The sequence below is a fragment of the Pteronotus mesoamericanus genome, unplaced genomic scaffold, assembly GCF_021234165.1.
Source record: "Pteronotus mesoamericanus isolate MK-2021 breed Mesoamerican mustached bat unplaced genomic scaffold, CSHL_Meso_final contig_105, whole genome shotgun sequence".
Classification (NCBI taxonomy): Eukaryota; Metazoa; Chordata; class Mammalia; order Chiroptera; family Mormoopidae; genus Pteronotus; species Pteronotus mesoamericanus.
Genome location: NW_026555006.1, coordinates 5,596,514 through 5,615,905, shown reverse-complemented (window position 1 = coordinate 5,615,905; position 19,392 = coordinate 5,596,514). Strand labels below are relative to the sequence as shown.

The 19,392-nt window shown below is 51.5% G+C and overlaps 1 protein-coding gene across 2 annotated transcripts; it reads left to right on the top strand.

Annotated features, from left to right (window-relative positions):
* The first annotated feature begins 18 nt into the window (after positions 1 to 18).
* On the top strand, positions 19 to 19,157 carry LOC129070556 (NADH-cytochrome b5 reductase-like). Of its 2 annotated transcripts, XM_054573529.1 has the most exons (7): positions 19 to 265; positions 3,687 to 3,976; positions 4,867 to 5,015; positions 7,414 to 7,501; positions 10,555 to 10,659; positions 13,841 to 14,044; positions 17,267 to 19,157. In XM_054573529.1, the coding sequence occupies exons 2-7, from the start codon at positions 3,782 to 3,784 to the stop codon at positions 17,468 to 17,470; spliced, it is 945 nt and encodes a 314-aa protein (XP_054429504.1). In that variant the 5' UTR covers positions 19 to 265; positions 3,687 to 3,781; the 3' UTR covers positions 17,471 to 19,157. The 2 variants fall into 2 exon arrangements, with proteins under 2 accessions (XP_054429504.1, XP_054429506.1); XM_054573531.1 differs by lacking the exon at positions 19 to 265 and having other exon boundaries at positions 3,664 to 3,976.
* The last annotated feature ends 235 nt before the right edge of the window (positions 19,158 to 19,392 follow it).

Here is a 19,392-nt window from a genome sequence, read left to right as displayed (position 1 = left end):
GGGGTGGGGGAGGGAGGGAGCCTGTAGGAGCCTCAGGTGAAGGGCAGCGCTGAAGTGTTGGTGAGTGGTCTTGGTTGTGACTGGGATGAGAATAGGACAACACCTAGGCTACAAACCTGAACTCAGGGCAGCTTGGACCGCTACCGAGCAGTTGGAGCTTGGGCAAGGCACTTTCCTCTGAGACCCAGTGTCCCTTGCTGTAAATGTAGGGATACAAACGCCTACGCTAGTTCACCTGTGCAGCGCCCGGCACGTAGTGTGCGCTGTCAGTTCTCTTTCCTTTCCATCCACTTCTGCTTGCTGCGAGCACTTTTACCTTGTCCTTCCCCTAAGCCTGAGAGTGACCCTGTCCTCCACACCAGCGTCATGGCTCCTACTGCGCGCCTCTTCCCCAAACCCGAGAGTTACTTTCCTCCCTTTTCTTCGGGATTTCCCTTTCCGCCTCCAGGAAGCGAGGCCAGAGCGATGGGGGCGTTCCTTTGCTCATTGAGCAACACCTGTTTATCAGATGCCTCCTATGTGTCAGGCACTGTGCTGAGCATTGTGTTTGTGTTTGTGAATAAAGTAGATGTGTGATGTAGCGCTTACAGTTTAATGGGAGAAACAGCAAGTAAACAAATAAGCGTTGACACACACACACACACACACACACACACACACACACTTCCTGTCCCTTTTCCCGGTTGTTTTTCTCTTTAGCATTTAACACAAACATATGTTTTCTGTTTTGATCTTATTTAACGACTATCTCCCACTAGAATGTGAGCTCCATGAGTGCAGGGTTTCTGTTTCTTCACTGGTATATCCTTCCACCCCCCAAACAGTGCCTGACACATAGTAAATGCATGTTTAATGAATGAGTACTAATAGAAGCAAATAGTATACATGATAGAGAATGAGAAAGGGGAGGTTTACTGAGGGCCTCTGAGGGGAGGTAACCTTATGCAAAGCCTGAAAGGTGAGGAGAGCCATCCAGGCAGAGGCAATGACATGTATCAAGGCATAGTTTAGAGGCGGTGCCTCCCAGACCAAAAAGGTAGAGATGGAGAGGAGGCATGAACCAGTTCTTTACAACTCATGACTGATATGCCCAACTTCTCTTACCAGTTTCCAAAATACTGGAGAAAGTGGGATTATTAAAATATGGAAGAGGTAGATTTAAGGCAAAGACTAATATGCATAACCCTCACAATATATAGCTGCTTACAGATAATGGAGTTCTTTCACTTATCTCAGTTTATCTTACAAAAATCAAAGTAAGAAATGGGTATAAAGAGGGGACCAGACCTCATTCCCTCATATACATACCTAGCATATAACATGCCATAAAAATGGGGCAGGTTGATGTAACACCATGCTAGGCTACAAGCTCTGTGAAGGTAGGGCCCATGTCCTACTGACTTCTCCTGTATCCCAGCACCTTAGCACTGTGCCTGGCCCCCAGACCTTATTTGTAAACTGAATGAGCACTCACTGCTCACTGGAGCCTTCAAATGCCCGGCCTGTGCTTGGTGGTAGAATACTACCCTGAAGGGGGTCCCAGCCTGCTAAGCCTTCCTGAAATCATAGAACCAGCAGTAGAATCAGATTTTCCGAAGCCAAACCCTTTCTCCTGTAAGAGACAGATTTATTGCACGCAGAGGGATGGCTCTTCTAGAACCAATGATAGTGGTAGGAAAATTTGGCCAGGTTCTGATCAGGAGGAGCCTTGGGCGCCAGGCAAGGTTGAATTCAATCCAGTAGGCAATGGGGAGCTGTTAGAAGTTGCTAAGCAGGGCACTGGTGTGATCAGAGCTGGTGGCAGGTGCAGTGATAGATGGTGTAGAGGAGCTAGAAGCACATCCTTTGGGCCCATGGGAAGCTCCAGTGTAAACGGATGTGGGAAGCAATCAAAGTGGAAAAGGTCTTAACGATTAGGATTCCTGGGAAGTGATTGATAACTAAGAAATGGGACTTCCTGGTCCTCTGGCCAACTTGGCGTTTCCACCTCTGCCCTTCCCCAGGCTTGGCCCACACCTTGATCCTAGCACTTTATGCACAAATGAAATTAGTGCCATTGGGAGGCTCCAGGGTGCTCATAAAATTCACTGACAGTTTGGCAAGTTGGACCCCTGTTCTGGGCCAGTCCAGTAGCCAGGCACTGGGAATCAGAGATGAACACACCCTCCCCCCACCCCACCAGAAGCATGAAATCTAGTGAGAAAGTACCAGCCTGGAGACATAAGAGACCCAGGTGTGCATTACTAACCTCACCACTTCCGGCCTCCTGACCTGGGCCTCAGTTTTCTGTGAAATGAGGAAGAACATGGATTGAGTGACATAGTACAAAGTGCTTGGCTTAGACTCTGGTTCAGTTAGTGGCATCTATTCTTATAATGGTTATTTGTTTAGCAGATGATTGTCCTACTAGGCCAGGAACTCCTCTATAGCAGAGATGAGGGTCACTCACCTCTGCATCCCAGCACATCATTCAGCAGCCCCTATTAGTAAGTGTCCACGGCGGGAATAAATGGGAGGAAATCAAAGGCTGGAGTTCTTGGAGGAGCTGCATTTTAGAGGAATGATATTTATATCAAATAATGTTCTGTGGCATGAGGCTTCCCCTCAGTTCGATTCTCAAGCGAGAGGGGGAGAGCACCCTCCTTTGATTTGGTATGCCTGTGGAATTTTATTGTTTTTTTAACTTTAATTTTATTTTTTATATTTTTAACGTTTTATTTATTTTTATAGTGAGGGGAAGAAAGGGAGAAAGAGAGGGGAGAGAAACATCGATGTGTGATTGGTTGCCTCTCATGCACCCACATGGGGACCTGCCCACAACCCAGGCCTGTGCCCTGACTGGAATCAAACTAATGACCTTTCATTTCACAGGCTGGTGCTTAATGCGCTGAGCCACTCAAGCCAGGGCGTCTGTGGAATTTTAAATGAATAGATTGTTAATAGAGATGATCAAGTCTATTTCTATGTAAACTGGATTTCTACATATAAAAATGGATGACCTTATAAATCCCAAACTACTTTCACAGAAACAGCTCCAGCCCTGGCTGGAGATGTTGTAAAGATTAAATGAGATGGAGCAATTTGGTGGATGATTCACCAACAATGCTGAGTGAAAGAAACTGTGATTCTGTAAGAATATCATTCATATTCGTAAAGGTAAAAACGGAACAGAGCTGCACTGTAGTGGTCAGGGCTACAAACAAAGGAGACAAAATTAAGGAAAGTGGGGGAATGATTACATCAAAAATCTAGATGCTGATTACAGGGCTGGGGGGGTGTGATCAGGAAGGAGCACGTAAGTGACTTCTGGGATGCTGGCAGGTTCTTTTTACTTGACTGAGTGGTGGTTACAAAGGTGTTTTTTGATACCATTTACATTTACTTTTTATAACTATTAAATTATATATAAATGTTTTCTTTCATCATTTAAAATATTTAAAAAATTCAGCAAGATTTCCTATGTAAAGTGCTTAATCCAGGACCCAGAGCACAGGAAAAGGCCAGGAAGCCTTTGCTGCCAGTTCTGCTTGTTATGTCCTATGTGCCTGCCTCCCCCACCAGGCACCAGATTCCAGGGTGATTCATCCCTGTCCTCAGGGCTCACACAGAGCACGGCCCCTGCACGTCTCGGGAGGATGGGAGCAGTAGAGGTGACCAGAGTGTAACACACGTTTTCCCTCTCCCAGACCTGCAAGGGAACGGGACCTGGGCCCGTGACCTCACAGCCAGGTCAGTGTGGGAAGAGCACCAGTTGTCCCTCCCAGGCTGCCCGAGCCCTTTAATGATGGATAAGAGGGAGGAGGACGACGATGAGGAAGCCTGGCTGCAGCTCCGGCCTGTGGAGCCCTTACCCTCCCAGTGCTGTGGCAGTGGCTGCTCGCCCTGTGTGTTCGACCTCTACAACCGAGACCTGGCAAGGTGGGAGGCAGCCCGAGCCAGCAAGGACAGAAGCCTGCTAAGAGGGAAGGAGTCACAAGTAAGAGAGAGGGGCTCCTCAGACAAGAGGGCCCGGGGGGCAGCATCTGTCTGGGTTTGACCCTGTACTGTGTACCTTCTTGGGGAGGCTTTCCCTGACTCTGTCCAGCAGAGAAAAGTGAGTGCACTGAGTGGAAGTAGACCAAAAAGCCTGGCCCTGAGTTGGGTATGGGGAGCAATTCCAAGGGTAATTCGGTGTGGACATTTTACAGAAGAGAGCGATCCATGAGTTATGGCATTCACAGACTTCCTGGAGGAGATACAGGTGAGATGGAATGTTAAGGGCTGAGACTTAGAAGACATGAATTTGAGTCTTTGCTCATGATGTGACCTTGGACAAGTGAGTCACTACCCTCAAGGCCTCACATGTAAAATAAGGATCTTAGATTACATCATCTTTGAGGTCTCATCAATTTCTAAATTTTGCAAATATGGATTTTAGCAGGTTTAACAGATGGGTGGGCCATTCATACATTAGAGATGAGTGTTCTGGACAGAGCGCCCAGCTTAAGCAAATAAAGGCTCACAGGTAAGAGGCAGCAGGGTGCTCTTGGGAGAATGGAGAAGAGCCTGGCATCGGAGCATGGGAGGTAAAATGAGGCCTGAGGTTGGTCCACAGGTCCCATGGGTGTCCAGCTAAGAAGCCTGCACTTTATCCTGGGGCTGAGGGGAGCCATGGAAGGATTAAGAGCAGGGTGAGCATGGTGTAAATTGCTTTGGCATTCTAAGATCAGAGCATGAAAGGGAAGTACGGTGTGACTAGGCTCTATTATAACAGAAAACTTACCAGGTGAGAGAGTGTCTCCTTTGGGAAAGTGGGAAGGGTGCTTGTGGATGCTCGCGTGTCTCTTGAGCCCCATCTTCTAGCTGTTGGATATTTTCCTGTTGCAGAGCTGCCCCTCCAAACTGAACCCAGAGATGTTCCTGGCCTTCCACATCAGTGCCATGGAAAAACTCACTAAAGATACCTACCGCATCCAGTTTGCGTTACCTGGGAACAGCCAGCTCGGCCTCTGGCCTGGCCAGCACCTCATCCTACGGTACACTCAGGTAGTGGGAGGATCAAAGCTTTGCAGCCCTGCTTTGCTGTTTGCTAGCTGTGTGGCCTAGGTCAACCGCTCAACCCCCTACTAGTCTTCTTCAAAATAGACATAATAATATATGACTCAGAGGACTTTGGGATTGAACTAGAGAATGCATTTTTCATAACTAATAATAATAACAGCAAATGCTTTTATAGCACATACTATCCAAGGCACAGTTCTGTGTGCTTATACATATGAATTCATTTAATTCTCACAAAATCCTGTTTGGTGGGTACTATTATACCCAAGAAGAAACCAAAATCATAGAGGTTCAGTAACTTGCCTGAGGTCACACACACACAGTTAGGAAATGTTGGAGCCAGGATTTAAAGGCAGGCGGTGTGGCTCTAGAGCCTGTGGTATGAACCTAATATGAGTAGCACCAGTTGATAGAACGCTGTCATTGAGAACAAGGAGCTTGCTCAATAGCACACAGCTAGTAAGCCATAGAGCCAGATGCAAACTCAGACAGCCCAGCTGCTGAGTAATGCTCTTAACTAGTCCTCTGAAGTTCCTTCTTCCTCCCAGCCTACTTGTGTACTCTCCCTCCTGCCTCAGCTCCCACCTTTACCTGCCCAGAGACAAGACCCTTTGCGACCTCCTGATGGAGGCCTCTGCCAGGCAGTTGACTCTGGGTATGAGGCTCAGCAGAGAGATCTGAGCTGCGGATATGGATATGGGAATCATTGGCATATACCTGGACAGCATTTGGGAGCACATGGCATGGAAAGAGAGAAGGGCAGGGAACCAAACCCTGTCTACTCCAGCATTTACGGTATTGGCAAGAGGAAGACAAGCCAGCAGAGGAGACAGAAGGCGCAGCTAGAGGATGAGGAAAATCAGGAGAGAGCATAGTACGGGTCACACTCTGGCCACTTGCCTTGCAGTGACCCCTGGTGTTTGTGCCCAGCTTGTTCTGGCCTGTGGCCTGGCCTGCGGTCCTTAAAGCTCACTGTTCCAATGGATGGGAGGGGCCGCAGAGCAGGTCACAGCCCCTGGCAACCAACCGTCCATAAATCAGGACCTCCCGCCCTCTTCTCCACCCTCTCTGCGACTCAAGTGGCATTCCTAACACATGCAGCCAACCATGTCCACTCCCTGTTCAACTGCCCTCTGGTGCTCCCTGATGCCTCCCAGTGACATCCTAACCCAGGCTCCCAGCTTCCTTTCCCACCAAGTTCTCCTACCCCTGCTGCACATTTGCCCCTTGTTCTAGCCTTATGGATCCATCCACCAGTTCCTGCCCTACATTATCCTACCTCTAAGCTTTTGCCCCAGCTATTCCCCTGCCTGGAATTACTGCCCTTCCTGTCCCCATTCTCACCTGCTGGTGGCCTGCTCATCCTTTAAACCCCAGCTCCAGGAGGCCTCGTGAGGTTCCCTGGGCCCCCAGTGAGAGTGGTTGCTCCCTCCATATGTCAGTTTTGCCTCTATTATACCAAATGTCACCGTGCTCTTTGCATCTAAGTCATGTCATGTGTTCTGGTTGTTATTCCCTCATTTGTTCCACAAATATTTATTGAATATTTCTGTTCAGCTCCCCTGCTTTTGATGCATTAGGATAAGGCCATTTTAAAAACCTTTGTAAACATTGTGGGACTCAAGAGAGGAGTGCTTAGGTGCTTCTGGAAAGCTCTGAGGAGTAGTGGTAACTTGGCTCTGCAGTCAGACAGAGCTACGTGTGAATTCTAGCTGTGTGACCTTGGGCAAGTGGCTTTCCTTCTCTAAGCCCTGGCCATTTGGGTTATTGCTTAAATGCAATAAGATAGCACATGTAATACGCTTGGTGTATAGCAGGCATTTAAGACAACAAGGCTGCTCTCTCGGTCGTGATGATCACCCTGCTCCCCTTGCTGACAACATTATGGCAAGGATTTGTGCACGGGGCCGGGCTTGGACTAGGGCGCCTTCGAGGATCCTTCCAATTCTGGTAATCCTGGCACACGGTAGTAAGTGTTTAATAAACAGTTGTTGAAAACAATTGTTTTTATCTTTATCATTCTGTGGTCGAAGAGCTGTCAGGAAAAAACCTCAGTGGTGTCCTAAAGACCGCTTCTTCGTCATGTACTTCTTGAAGCACTTTCTCTCTGTGATCCCAGTGGACCCACACAACAGGGACAAAGATGGTTGGCCCCATTTCATAGAAGGGGGAGCTAAGGGACTAATGACCTGCCCAGGGGCTCACAGCCAGCACAGGCGGGGGGAACTCAGTGCTTTTTTCTGTCCCATCTTGCTTGCCCCTCAGTGAGGACCACTGGGGATGACCCAACCCCACCTTCACTTTTACCAGCCTGGCAGAGTAGATACTTACACGGGTTTATTGAGTGACTGACTGAGTGCTTCTCTTTCCCAGAGGGATAGTAGATGGCTTAGAAATTCAGAGAGCCTACACGCCCATCAGCCCTGCCAATGCAGAAGGATTCTTTGAAGTTTTAATCAAGGTGAGCTGAATCACACGATGCTCTAAGGTGCTTCCATGGGTTCACATAGAAGGAGGCTGGCTAGAGGGGACAGTGAAGAACCTTCTGCCATCTCCTTTCCTGGTGAAGGGGGGCTGCCTGACCACCAACAGAGGTCCTATTGAAACCTGACAGGTTTTATGAAAATGAGGCTCAGACTGAGAAAGTTAAAGCTGCTCCTTCTCATTTTCTTGCCAATTGATGGAGAGTGAGCGCTGAGCAAGGGGGATGGGAGACAGCTGCCCAGCACCTACTGTGTGTTAAGCATCGGGGTCCAGATGCAACTGACCCAGAACAGTACGGTGTGATAGACCCCAGGACAGGAGCCCCCAGCTCAGGGTGCTGGAGCTGTGGGACAGCAGGCTGGGCTCCTAGCTGAAGTGTGTGTTTGAGCTGCATGTGGAAGTGAAGGAGCGGGGAACCAGAGGGGAAATGTGGGAAGGAAGCTCAAAGTGCTGGGAACAGCATGTGCAATTGTAAAGGAGGACTGATTGGGGAACTGTTCATCATTTGTCCTGGATCAGCACGGGGCTTGGAGGACTTTGTGGACCAAGCAACCTGAGATCACCTCTTGGGAAGGTGGGCAGGGGCCAGGGCATTTGAGCTGGGCCTTAAAGGAGGAGCAGAAATTGGCAGTGGCAAGGAATGACATCCAGGCCAAGGGGACGAATAAGCAAAGGTAGGGAGGGGTGAAACAGAACAGGGCCTCGTGGGAACTATTCCCGGCCTGAAAGGCAGGAGGAAAGGGGCTCATGGAGGCAGCCAAGTGGTGAGGAATTTAGCAGAGATGAGATGAGCAAAGTGAGTTGGATACAAAATACTCCAGAGACCCAAAGAATAGACACTGAATATAAAAGAATTCATGAAGGTCCAATTATGTGGGAAAAATAAATGGGTGGCACAGCATGAAATTGCTGCCACTCTAATATTTCTGACTTAGAGAAACAGCAGTTTCTTGTGGGTTAACCTAATATATGGCTCTAGATCATCATTTCCCAAATGGAATCTTAGGGAACACCAGTGTTTAAGAATAGCTTCACATTTTTTCATCTCCCTTGTAGAACAGGAATTATTATCCCCATTTCATTGATAAGCAAACTGAGTCCCCAGGAGAACCCGAAGCTCCGCAGCTGGTAAGAAAGGTGGCTGGTGGGAAGCCTTGGCCTTCTGATGGCATGACCCCAGCACCAGCTCTGGCTCCGCCTTCCCTGCCTGCCTTCAGAGCCTGAGCGTTTACTCCCTCACACATAACCTTGGATGGGATCCCTTCTCCACACAACTGTTTGTCTGGGAGATTCCACAAATCCTCTCCAAATGGCCTGCTTCCCCAAGCTGCTTGTCTGGGTGTGTTTCTGTTGAAAGGATAAGCCCGGAGACAGTTTTCTCCCAGCTGCAAGGCTGATTTTCTCCTTCACTTACCAGAAAGCCTCTCTTAGATGGATGCTTAATTATCCCTAAGCCGCTGGCTAGGAAAAGCTGGAAAAGATTGCAAATTGGGAAGGGAGAAGGGTTTTTTGGGTTTCTCCTCTTTGGTACATGGGAAGGAGGAACTCCCATTTCTCAGGCACTGTCTGGGAACCAGGCACTGCTTCTGGCATTTTATTCCCCTAACCACCCTACAGAGTAGATCACATTAACCCCATTTTACAGATGAAGAAGCTAATGCTCAGAGAGATGATATCATTGTCCCACGGCCCCTTGGAAGTGGAAGAACAAAAGTTCAGTGTCAGTCCTGTTTAACAAGTGTGTATTGAGCAGGCTCTGTGTGGGCTGTGCCTCCCCCGAGTCTGGGCCAGAAAACAAGGTGCGCTCTGAGACACGGCCTCCAGCAAGTTAGGACAATGGTAGCTTCCCTCCCAGACCTCTTCCTGGTGACCGAAGGACTTCCCTTGATTTATGCAAATGGCGTCCAAGGAAGTCAGGGGTGGTACTAGTAGAGGTGGCTGTGGGCACTTAAAAGCATGTCTGATGACCAAAGCCCAGTCTGGTTCCAGCCTCATCCCAAACACCCTTCCAGGCCTGACATCCAGTGCTTCCCTCTCACCCACCCTGCTGTGTCCACTTGCCGTTCCCAGCACAGGACCTGGACTGTTCTATCCTTGACCATACCCTACCTGACACCCAGAATCCTCTCTGCCCTCCTGCTCCCATTCATTCTCTGTGAATTCGATCTTACTCAGTCTTCCAGGTCCAGCTCAAATGCGTTCTCCTCCAGGAAGCTATCCTTGATCCTGCTCCATTTGAAGTGACTGCACGTCCTTAGTGTTCTCTCAGCACTGTATCTCTCTCGTGGAGTATTAGGGTGTCTCTGCCTTGTGTATGTCGGAGACTTAGGTTCCTCCTAGATTGTGAGCTCTTTAAAGGCAGGGCCTGAATCTGATCAATTGATTGGTTGATTCATTCATTCATTCAAATATTTATCAAGTCCTTTCCATGGTTCGGGCATTGGCTGCCTCCACAGAGCTTCAGGCCCAACTGTCTCCCCTGCAGCCTCAGCATGGTGCCTGGCATAGAGTGGGCAGGACCCCCGAAATGTGGACTGTCCTCCACCCATGGAGGAGTCTCCTTCACATCCTTCATGTTTTTTATCCAACAAGGAAACTGTAGGGTAATACAGGGATTTCAGACGAGTGGTCTACAAACTTTAGAAGGAGCATACACTCCCCAATTGGCCACAGTTCCCACTGTTCCCTGCTGCCCTCTTAAACTGAGGCTGAGTGTTTGTTGTCATTAGTCATCTCATACCCAGTTCTTCATTTAGGTTACCTGTATGGGCCCTTAGTTACTTGAGTTTGAGACCCCTTTAGCTAGACCTGGAGGTCCTACAGATTCTCATCCCAGCATCACCATTTCCCTTCTGGATAAGCTTCTGGGCTTCATCTAAAAGTTGGGAACGGCTACCAATTTTGTGGGATGATTAGGAGGATTAAATGAGATATCACATGTAATGCACTTAGCATTGCAGAAAGGGCTGCTGTGGCTTGTATTGGCAGCATGTGCCTGTGCCAATGAGGTCTCCCTGTGTTTGCTCCCAGTGCTACCCGACTGGGCTGATGTCCCGGTATGTTGAGTCCTGGAGAACGGGAGTCACGGCTTTCTGGCGAGGACCTTTTGGAGGCTTCTTCTATAAACCCAACCAGGTCAGTGCCAGCACATTGAGTCTTCAGGAGACCCCTCCCACCTTGGCCTCCAGGGCTGCAGCTTCAGGTTTCAGATTGTAGAATCTCACTGTACCATTCTTCCTGAGCTCAAACCCAAGTCCGAGAGTATCCTTGGGGTTGGACATGGGAGGAGATGGAATAGGCACTAAAAAACAAAATTGCTCGCCCATGCTGCAGAAATATCCATGACTGCCCATCGCTTAGAAAATTCAGACTCATGTGCTTGGTATTTAAGGCCCCCATCCCATCTTACCCTGAGATATGTTTCCAGTTACAAGGCTGTAGAGACTGTCCCATGGCTCACTGCTTGGAAGCCACTGCTTCCAGCCTGCAATGCTCTTCTTATCTCCGTGCTGTGTTTAAAGCCTTCCCTCATGTTCCCAGGAAGAATTAGCAATTTCTCATCAGTTGGTGCATTTCTGGAGAGCAATTTGGCAGTATGAAGAGGCTTAAGAGTTTTTAACACAGTAATTCCACTTTTGGAAGTCTGTCCTGTGGAAACAATCCAAAATGCTGACTCTTTTGCACATGTTCATTGCAGCTTTATTTATAATAGCAAGAAATTGGAGATAACTGAATATTCAACAACCGGGGGACAGTTAAGTACCCTGGGTTACAAGTACTTAAAAGAATATTATCTTGGATTTTAAAATTATGTTAATAAATGATAATGTATGTTTATGTTATAAGGTCAAGGGACAAACACTAGGTACAAAACAATATACAACAGGCTGAGAAACTAAGTTAAAATGTACAGAAAAAATATGAAAAGAAACTGCAATGAAATAATAGTTCTGAATGATGAAATAAATGGTTTTTATTTTCTTCATTATATTTTCCAAATTATCCACAATGAACACCTATTACCTTTATAATTTGGAAAACAAAGCAAAACAAAAACAAATGGAAAAGAATGAATCATTCCTCTCCCTTCTTTTTGTTTAACTTAAAAATAGCTTTTATTTTTATTTTTTTTTTCCTTATTACAAATGCAGTACATGTTCATTACCCCAAAAAATCAGCAGATATAGAGTGGCAATAAGGAGAAAATGAAGAACACCTGCAGGCCATCCACCCAGACATATCAGTCTTACTGCCTTGGCATATATCCTTCCAAACCCTCTTCCACACTGCGGTGTATATGCAAGGGTGTACACATATGTGTGTATAATAATATCAATCATATATGGGGCACCTCCTTTGAGTTAGACTCTGATTTTAGTACGTACGTGTAGTAACTCATTTAATCCTCACAACAGCTCCTAGGCACTACTACCTTCATTTCCCACATATGGAGGTGTGCATATATTAATACTCTCCTACAACATTCTCCTAATACTAACCATGCTCAGCCTTGCACTTTAGCTGAGCATGTCCCTGTGTCCCCGGGGCCCTTGAGAGCAGGCCCTAGGGATTTTCCATTTCCTCCCAACCTTGAGGTGCACCTGATGAAGATTGTCTTAATCACCTTTCCCAGGTGGGGCCTCTCCAAGCCTTATGGCTGCCCTTCTGCACCCACAGAACATGGCTGGGGAGCCCCTGCCTGTCTGCCTGGGGAGGCGGTAGGGCCCAGCAGTGAGGAGGAGAGAGGTGGTCTCACACTGACACTTGGCCCCTGAACTGACAGGTAAACTTGGCTCAGCTCCTCTGAAGAGGCTGGGTTGCACTAGCCCTCATCTCAGCCCTGTCTGGCTGCTCTGTACTTGTCCTCACGGCAGATGGACGTCGGGTCAGCTCAGACACTGCACATTGGCATCTGTCTGTGAGCTCTTCCACAGACGTTCCCAGGTATTCAGCCAGGGCCAGGCCCGTGCTGGACCCTGGGGGGCCCAAGATGGCTCAGACAAGGCCCCTGTCCTCCAGAAGCTCACGGTCTGATGGGCAGATAGGCACACAAACAGATGTGAACAACACAGCATGGCCAGCGTAGTGAGGCAGGGTGCACCGAGGACTGTGGGGAACAAGGAGGGACCCCTCACCCGTCCCTGGCTCAGGGACGGCTTCCCAGGGGAGAACCTCAGCAGCAATGGGAGGAGGAGGAGCAGGCTAGAGACAGGACAGTGGACGAGCAGGGACACAGGGCTGGGCAGCATGGCTGGCAGGAGGGGCTCAGAAAGGCCATGGCATCTAGTTGTTAAGCCCCAGGCCTCACCAGGCACCGCTTTTAATCCTCGTGATAATTCTGAGATAGGTGCTATTATGGGGAGGGGCCGGTTTTTACTTTATTTTACTTTATTTTATTTTTTAACCAAGGAAGAAACTAAGGCTCAGACAGGTGAAAGCATTTGCCCAGAGCCCATGGTGGGGGATTTATACCCAGACCTGTGACTCCTGGCACCTCAGGAGGTAGTTTATGCAATGCTGTGGTGTGTGTAGGGGCCGTCAGTAAAGCTAGTGAAACCCCGGACTGTATTCACTGAGGCCTAGTCTCTAGAACAAGGAGGTGAATACCTCACTGCATGGGCCAGGCACTAACCTTTAAGGCACTGACCATAAAGAGGACGGCCTCTCTTTAAGAGGCCTAGAGCCAGGAAATGTGCTCAGTGAGGAGGGGCTGATGGAACTAGGGCCTCTTAGGGTGGAAACTCAATTATTTCATGGCTCTCCTGTGCTAGACACTTACATATAGTATTATTTAGCCTAGAGTGGAACAGTCTCAGGATTCCAAGCCAGTGCCCTTGGGTCTCTGCAGGGCCGCCCTGGGGCAGAGGAAGCAGCCCAGAGGGCAGAGCCGGGGTGGGGGCAGTAGGGTGAGAGCAGGTTTGAGCTCCGCATGAGGTGGGAAGACCCCCCTGGCGAGGGAGTCAGTCCATAACAGAGCAAACTGACGAGAGGTAGTGGACTGCCCGTCAGCAGAAGTATGTACAAGTCCTGTGGGGATGCTTTAGAAGGAAAACAAACCACTTGTAAGATGGGCCACACCCATATGTTCCCTTTCAGCCCCTAGATTCCATGTTGTCTGTTACACAGACCTCACAAACCATAGACTTGAACAAGCAAGTGGTTTCCTGGAGGAGGTAGAGAGGGAAACTCAGATGCACGAACACCAGGAAGAGCAGTGCCGTCTGGTTCCAACAAGCCCAAGGAAAGGCCCCGTAGCGGGCAGGTGGGATGAGACCACCCCCCGCCCACCCTGTCACACACCCATGCTGTTCCCCAGTACGGCGAGCTGCTCATGCTGGCTGCGGGCACCGGCCTGGCCCCCATGGTGCCCATCCTGCACAGCATCACGGACAATGAGGATGACGAGACCTTTGTCACCCTGGTTGGCTGCTTCAAGACCTTTGAGGGCATCTACCTGAAAACCTTTCTGGAGGAGCAGGCCCGTTTCTGGAACATCCGCACCTTCTTTGTACTCAGCCAGGTAAGCCCAGGGTGATGATTGTGCCCGTGCCGTAATAATCCATGCCGCGGTGGGATCCCACCACGTGCCAGGCGGGGAGGGCAGGTATTGTCGTGTTCATCATGCAGACAAGGAAACATGCTCCCAGTAGTGATGGTGCCAGCCAGTGCCATGCTGCTAGGTGGGCTAAAGCCAGGATTTGACCCTGGGGCTCTCTGATTCCAGAGCTCCAGCTCTCACCCATCATGCTTTGCTGCCCACCGTCCGCCCACTGGCATCGTCCGTTGGGGGCCTGGTTGTGGAGTCAGTGGGCCAGGCCACGGAGTCCTCCTCGAGGCAGAGACTACCTGTCTGGACCACCAGACCTCCTCAGTGCTCAGCACAGTGCCAGTGCCAGGCACAGGGTAGCACCCCTCCCTCAACCACTGTGGAATAAACTAGATCTGAGTCCACTGCACTCAGTAGAGTTCCTACCACATCGCTTGGCCCCTGCCTGGGAGGAAAGCTGCTCCCTGCTCTCCAGGCTGCAGACACTCAGGCGACTCTGCCCGCTGACCCCTCTTCCCTCTGATCCCATCCCCTCATTCACCCAGGCCTTCACGGTGCCTCCCTCCGGGCCATGACATGGGGGGCCCATCTTGCCCCTTATTTCCATCTTGGCCCTCAGCTCTCTTTGTTCACCTGCCTTCCCCTGGCTGGTAGCTTTATTTCTCTCTCCTGTGTCCCCTGGGTTGGGGTGCCCTGCTGGCTGGCGCCTCCCTCCGGTCCCCGTTGCTCAGGGTCAGCCTGCGCCCTGCCCTGCAGGTGCTCACCTGTTCGTGGGGAGGCGGCCACAGGGGCTGCGGACAATGGCTCCGTCCCAGAGCACTTTGTGCCCAGCACTGTGCTGAGCGTTTTTGTGTGTGGATTCATGTAACCCCCCACCACAATCTTAGGAGGTTTGTGCTGCCATCACACCTATTGTATAGATGTGGAAGCTGAGGCACAAGGAGATTTAAGAATTTTGCTCAAAGTAACATAGCGAGTTGGTGGAGAGCTGGGTGTGAGCCCTGGACATCCTACTCTGGGAGGCCCGGCTGTTACGGTCCATCAGTATAAGACAGCGCAGGGACACACGCTGCTGAGGGTGTTCAGGGTGCTGCAGCAAGCAGGGAGGGCTTCACAGAGGAGATGGCCTCTGAGCCTGGGCTTGTGGGGAGAGCTAAAGTTCACCAGCAGTGGAGGGCCTTCAGCCCCGGGTGGGGCTTGGATGATGCCTGTAGCCTGGAATGTGGTAGGCGCGGGGGCTGGCCATCCGTGGCAGGGGCCATGGAGTGAGAGGCACCTCCTACCTGCCTGCCCTCCCTCCACTCAGGATGCTCCCTCTCCTGTCTGGCCACACTGGCAGCCAGCAGCCAGTGCCAGCTTGAATCTTCAAGTGCCCCCCTGCCCCAACCACCCTCTATGGATTTGTCCTTCATCCTGCAGCTGGAAGGACCACACCGCTACCCTGCCTCCAGCCCTTCCCTGGCTCCTTCCTGCTCTCGGGACCGTGTGAAGCCCGCATGGCGGTGCCAGTCCTGTGCAGCCCGTCTCCTAACGCGCCCTCCTGCATGCGGTGTTCGCGTGTCACTGGTCTGCCTGTGGTTGCAGTGCCCTGTGCTTTCCTGGCTGCTGGGCCTTTGCTCAGCAGCGTCCCCCTTGCCAGCAGCGCTTCCCCCCACTTCTCCTCCTAACACTGACTCATCGCCACACCTTTCTGCTGAGGTGTAATTCCTTTCTGGAAGCCTTCCCTGAGCCCCTGGGCTGCTGTCGAGGTGTCTGCTGTCACAGCCTGGGCTCTCCGCCTGCACAGCGCCCACCCTGTGCACCACCACTGTTTACCATCCCCACCCCACTGGGCAGGACCCGGACCCGACACCACTCTGGGCGCAGTTGAGGCGGGCTGAGCTGAGCCTAACTGGCCTGAGGGAACCGGGCCGTGGGAAGGAGAGGTGAGGCCGGTGGGCCGTCCTCGGGGTCCCGTGGGGTACCTCCGAGTGTGGAGGGAGCTAGGAAAATGTGGGTCATCAGAGAGGACCCCCCGCCCGCCACACTGCAGTGCTGTCCTCAGAGGGCCCTCAGGGCCAGGCAGGCCCTGGGAGGCGGCCCCGAGGCCCTGGGCGTGCACCTGAGGTGAGAGGCCTGCGCTCATGGAGCCTCTGCCCGGCGTCCCCGTCACCCACACTCCTCACAGTTGCTCAGAGAGGTCACTGTCGCTCAGCCAGAAAATGGCAGCGAAGCCCAGATTCCAACCCCAGCCCCCTCTCCTGCCTCTGCTCAGCCCCAGGAACCGGAGGCTCGCCTTAATAGGGCCTGCAGCGGTCTCAACAGTCCCGTTCTGCAGGGGGTTTTTTGTTTGTTTTGGGTGCTGGTTACATGAGTTCTCTTTGTTAAAGTTCTTCAAGCTATATATACTTAATGATTTCTGTGATTTTGTATACATATGTTATACTTGAATAAAATGTTTACTTAAAAGAAATTCCTCCAAGTCAGCTGGCAGTAGACCAGCTTTGCTTTTGCGACCCCGAGGCTGAAAGCCACACGCTGAGGCTGGGAGCACAGAGAGCCTGCTTGGGCCCCTCGGGCTGGCGCCGTGCAGCCCCGAACTTCCGCCAGCCTCTTTCTGTGAGAGAAACAGACCCCTCTCTTGGTTAAGACACGGATGCCTGAGACCCCTGATACACACGGACAGGGTGAAGCCAGCAGCCTTGCCTGTTCGGAGCAGCTGCCCTGTCCGCGGTGCCTAGCACAATGCCAGGCACGGAGCGGCCGCTCCATAAATGTCATTAAGTCAACAAGTTAATTGAAACCTTAAAACAAATGAAGAAAACCTATGCTCCAAGGGTGATAGGTATAGACAACCCTGGGAAGAGGCCAGCGGACCCACAGGAAGGCGGGGAAAACTCTCCCAGGATGACAGGCACTCGGCCCCAGAGGCAGTGAGAGACAGTGGGGCCTGAGCTCCAGCCCTGCCAAGCCCGCCTCATTGCGTGCCCTGGAGCGTGCCTGCTCCCTGTTGTAGGAGGGTACAGAACTGCCACCAAGGTGGTGGCGGGCGCTGAGGCCCCGCGGGAGCAGGTCCCTGGCTTGCGGTAGGGCTGGGCTAGGTGAAGGTTGCCCGCTCCCCGCCACCCCCAGTTTCCTCATTTGGCAAAGAGAGCTGTTTTGTGTGAACGCTGAGGACCCCCCAGCAGTCACCCCCACTGTTTCTCATCCTCCCAGGAGACCTCCCCAGAACAGCTTCCCTGGAGTTACCGGGAGAAGACACGCTTTGGCCGCCTGGCCCAGGACCTGATTGAAGAGCTGGTTGGCTCCTGTCGGAGAAAGCCATTTGCACTGGTCTGTGGCTCAGCTGAGTTCACCAAGGACATGGCCAGGTGCTTGCTGCACGCAGGCCTGGCCGAGGACTCCTACTTCCTCTTCTAGGCCTGGCCTCCCTTCCAAAGCCCAGGCCAGGGCCTTGCCCGTGGGACGTGGGGAAGGGCACAGACAGGAACCAGCGAATGTGGACAGGAGACCACTGCTAACTTGCCAGGTGGCCTCGGGCAGCTGTCTTTACGTCTGTGCACTGCTTCTCATCTACCCCACAAAGCTTCCGACTCCCTCAGGACGGCATCCTGCTGTATGGAGGGAGAATGGGGCTGCAGGGGCCTTGGCGGTGGCGAGAGTAACATCCGGAGTCAGGAGGGCTCCCGGGAAACTCCCAGTCCAGGCCACGCCCAGGATGAGTAGGACTTGGTAGGAGAAGGAGCTGGAAGAGCTCCTCTGGCTCCCCAGGTTAGAGGGCTCCTGTGGGGCTCCTTTCAGACCGTGCCCTGTAATGTCTATTCCAGAGCCACCTTCTCTGGGGACATCCCTGGGTGGGCTCAGGCCTGGCTGAAATGAAGGGTCTGTTTAGTGTTCAGGGGACGGCCACAGGGGCGGCTGAGAGGGGGAGCTTGCCTTTGTACCTCCAGTGCCATGAGCCTGACACAGGAAAAGTCTTGGGCCCTGTGACCTGACCACCCTCTCAGAGCTTGGCGGGGCCTCGTGTTACCTTTGTTTTATATTGGCCCTAGGCCTTTCCCACTGCAAACAGCTTCAAACTCAGTTGCCCTTCCCTGGCTCAAGAGTCCAGCCCAGAATCCTTTTTCCAGCAAAGGAGGCACAGCCGCAAAGGCCCCTCCCTCTTGCAGGCAGCCAGCTCAGCCCTCCCTTCAGCTCTGGTGCCCTGGCGACGGTTGCTATGGAGATCTAAAGATAGAGCAGGAGTCAGGAGACCTGGGTCCTTCTCCTTGCTCTGCCCACTGAGTGGAGGCTGATTCTGATCCACCCACCCCTTTGCTCCACACCCGCCCCCTCCATCCTGTGTGGGGCATGCCCTCCCCAGGGAAGCCAGCGCCCCTGGGCAGCGCACTGCGGTTGATGAATTCTGCTTTCCACAGCCTGAGCCCCAGTGCGCGATGCCAGCTCAGGCTGGCTACAGGCATTCCCAGAATCAGAATATTAAGTCATGGACTCAGAATGAGAGAACCATAGAATCGCGGAGTTAGAATTTTACAGCCATAGAATCACAGTCCTCATTATATCAGCGATTCAAAGTCGACTCCAGAGAGCATCCAGCCTGCCAGACTCCTTGTATCCACAGGGAAGCCAAGGCCCAGTGAGGCCAAGTGACCTGGCGAAGGTGAGCAGTTCACAGCAGGGCCAGCGCCACAAGCCGGGTCACCCAAAGGCAGCCCTGTGCTCAGAGTTCGGTGCCGGTGGTGTTCACACTGGGCTCCACAGGCAGAACATGAGGGTTCCTGGCCCAGCAGGGGGAAGGGACGGCCAGGCGGGATCTCCAGGCTCCCCTTTGACCAAAGCAGTCTCGTTTCTATCCCATTTATGTCTTGGGGCTTGGATTAATTTTCATTTGTGCAAGAAGGGTTTCCATACACCACCCAAAAAGTTGCAACAAATCTCTCTACTGTGCCACATTCAGTAAATAATCATGACAAGCAGTTGGGGGATGGTGCCAAAGGTTTCAGACTGTTTCACAGGCAAAATTCCATGGTCAGATACACGTGGGGAATACCGAATGTGACCTTCCCCAAGAATCGCATGTGTGTGAGTATATTAAAGGTTCTGAACAGCCCAGTGGTAAAGAAACTTTTTTTCATTTTGTTTAACCCAGAGTTTCCCAAGCTTATTTAACTGTAGAACATTTCTATCCACTAGAAGCTTCTGAGACCAGCGATCCATGGAATAGGCTTTGGGAAATGTTGTGCTGTCACAGAACCTCTTTGTAGCCCAGTGCAATGTGTGGGAGGGCCGCGCCCTGAGTCAGAGGCCCCAGCCTGTGCCTCGGGCAAGACACGTTGCCTCTC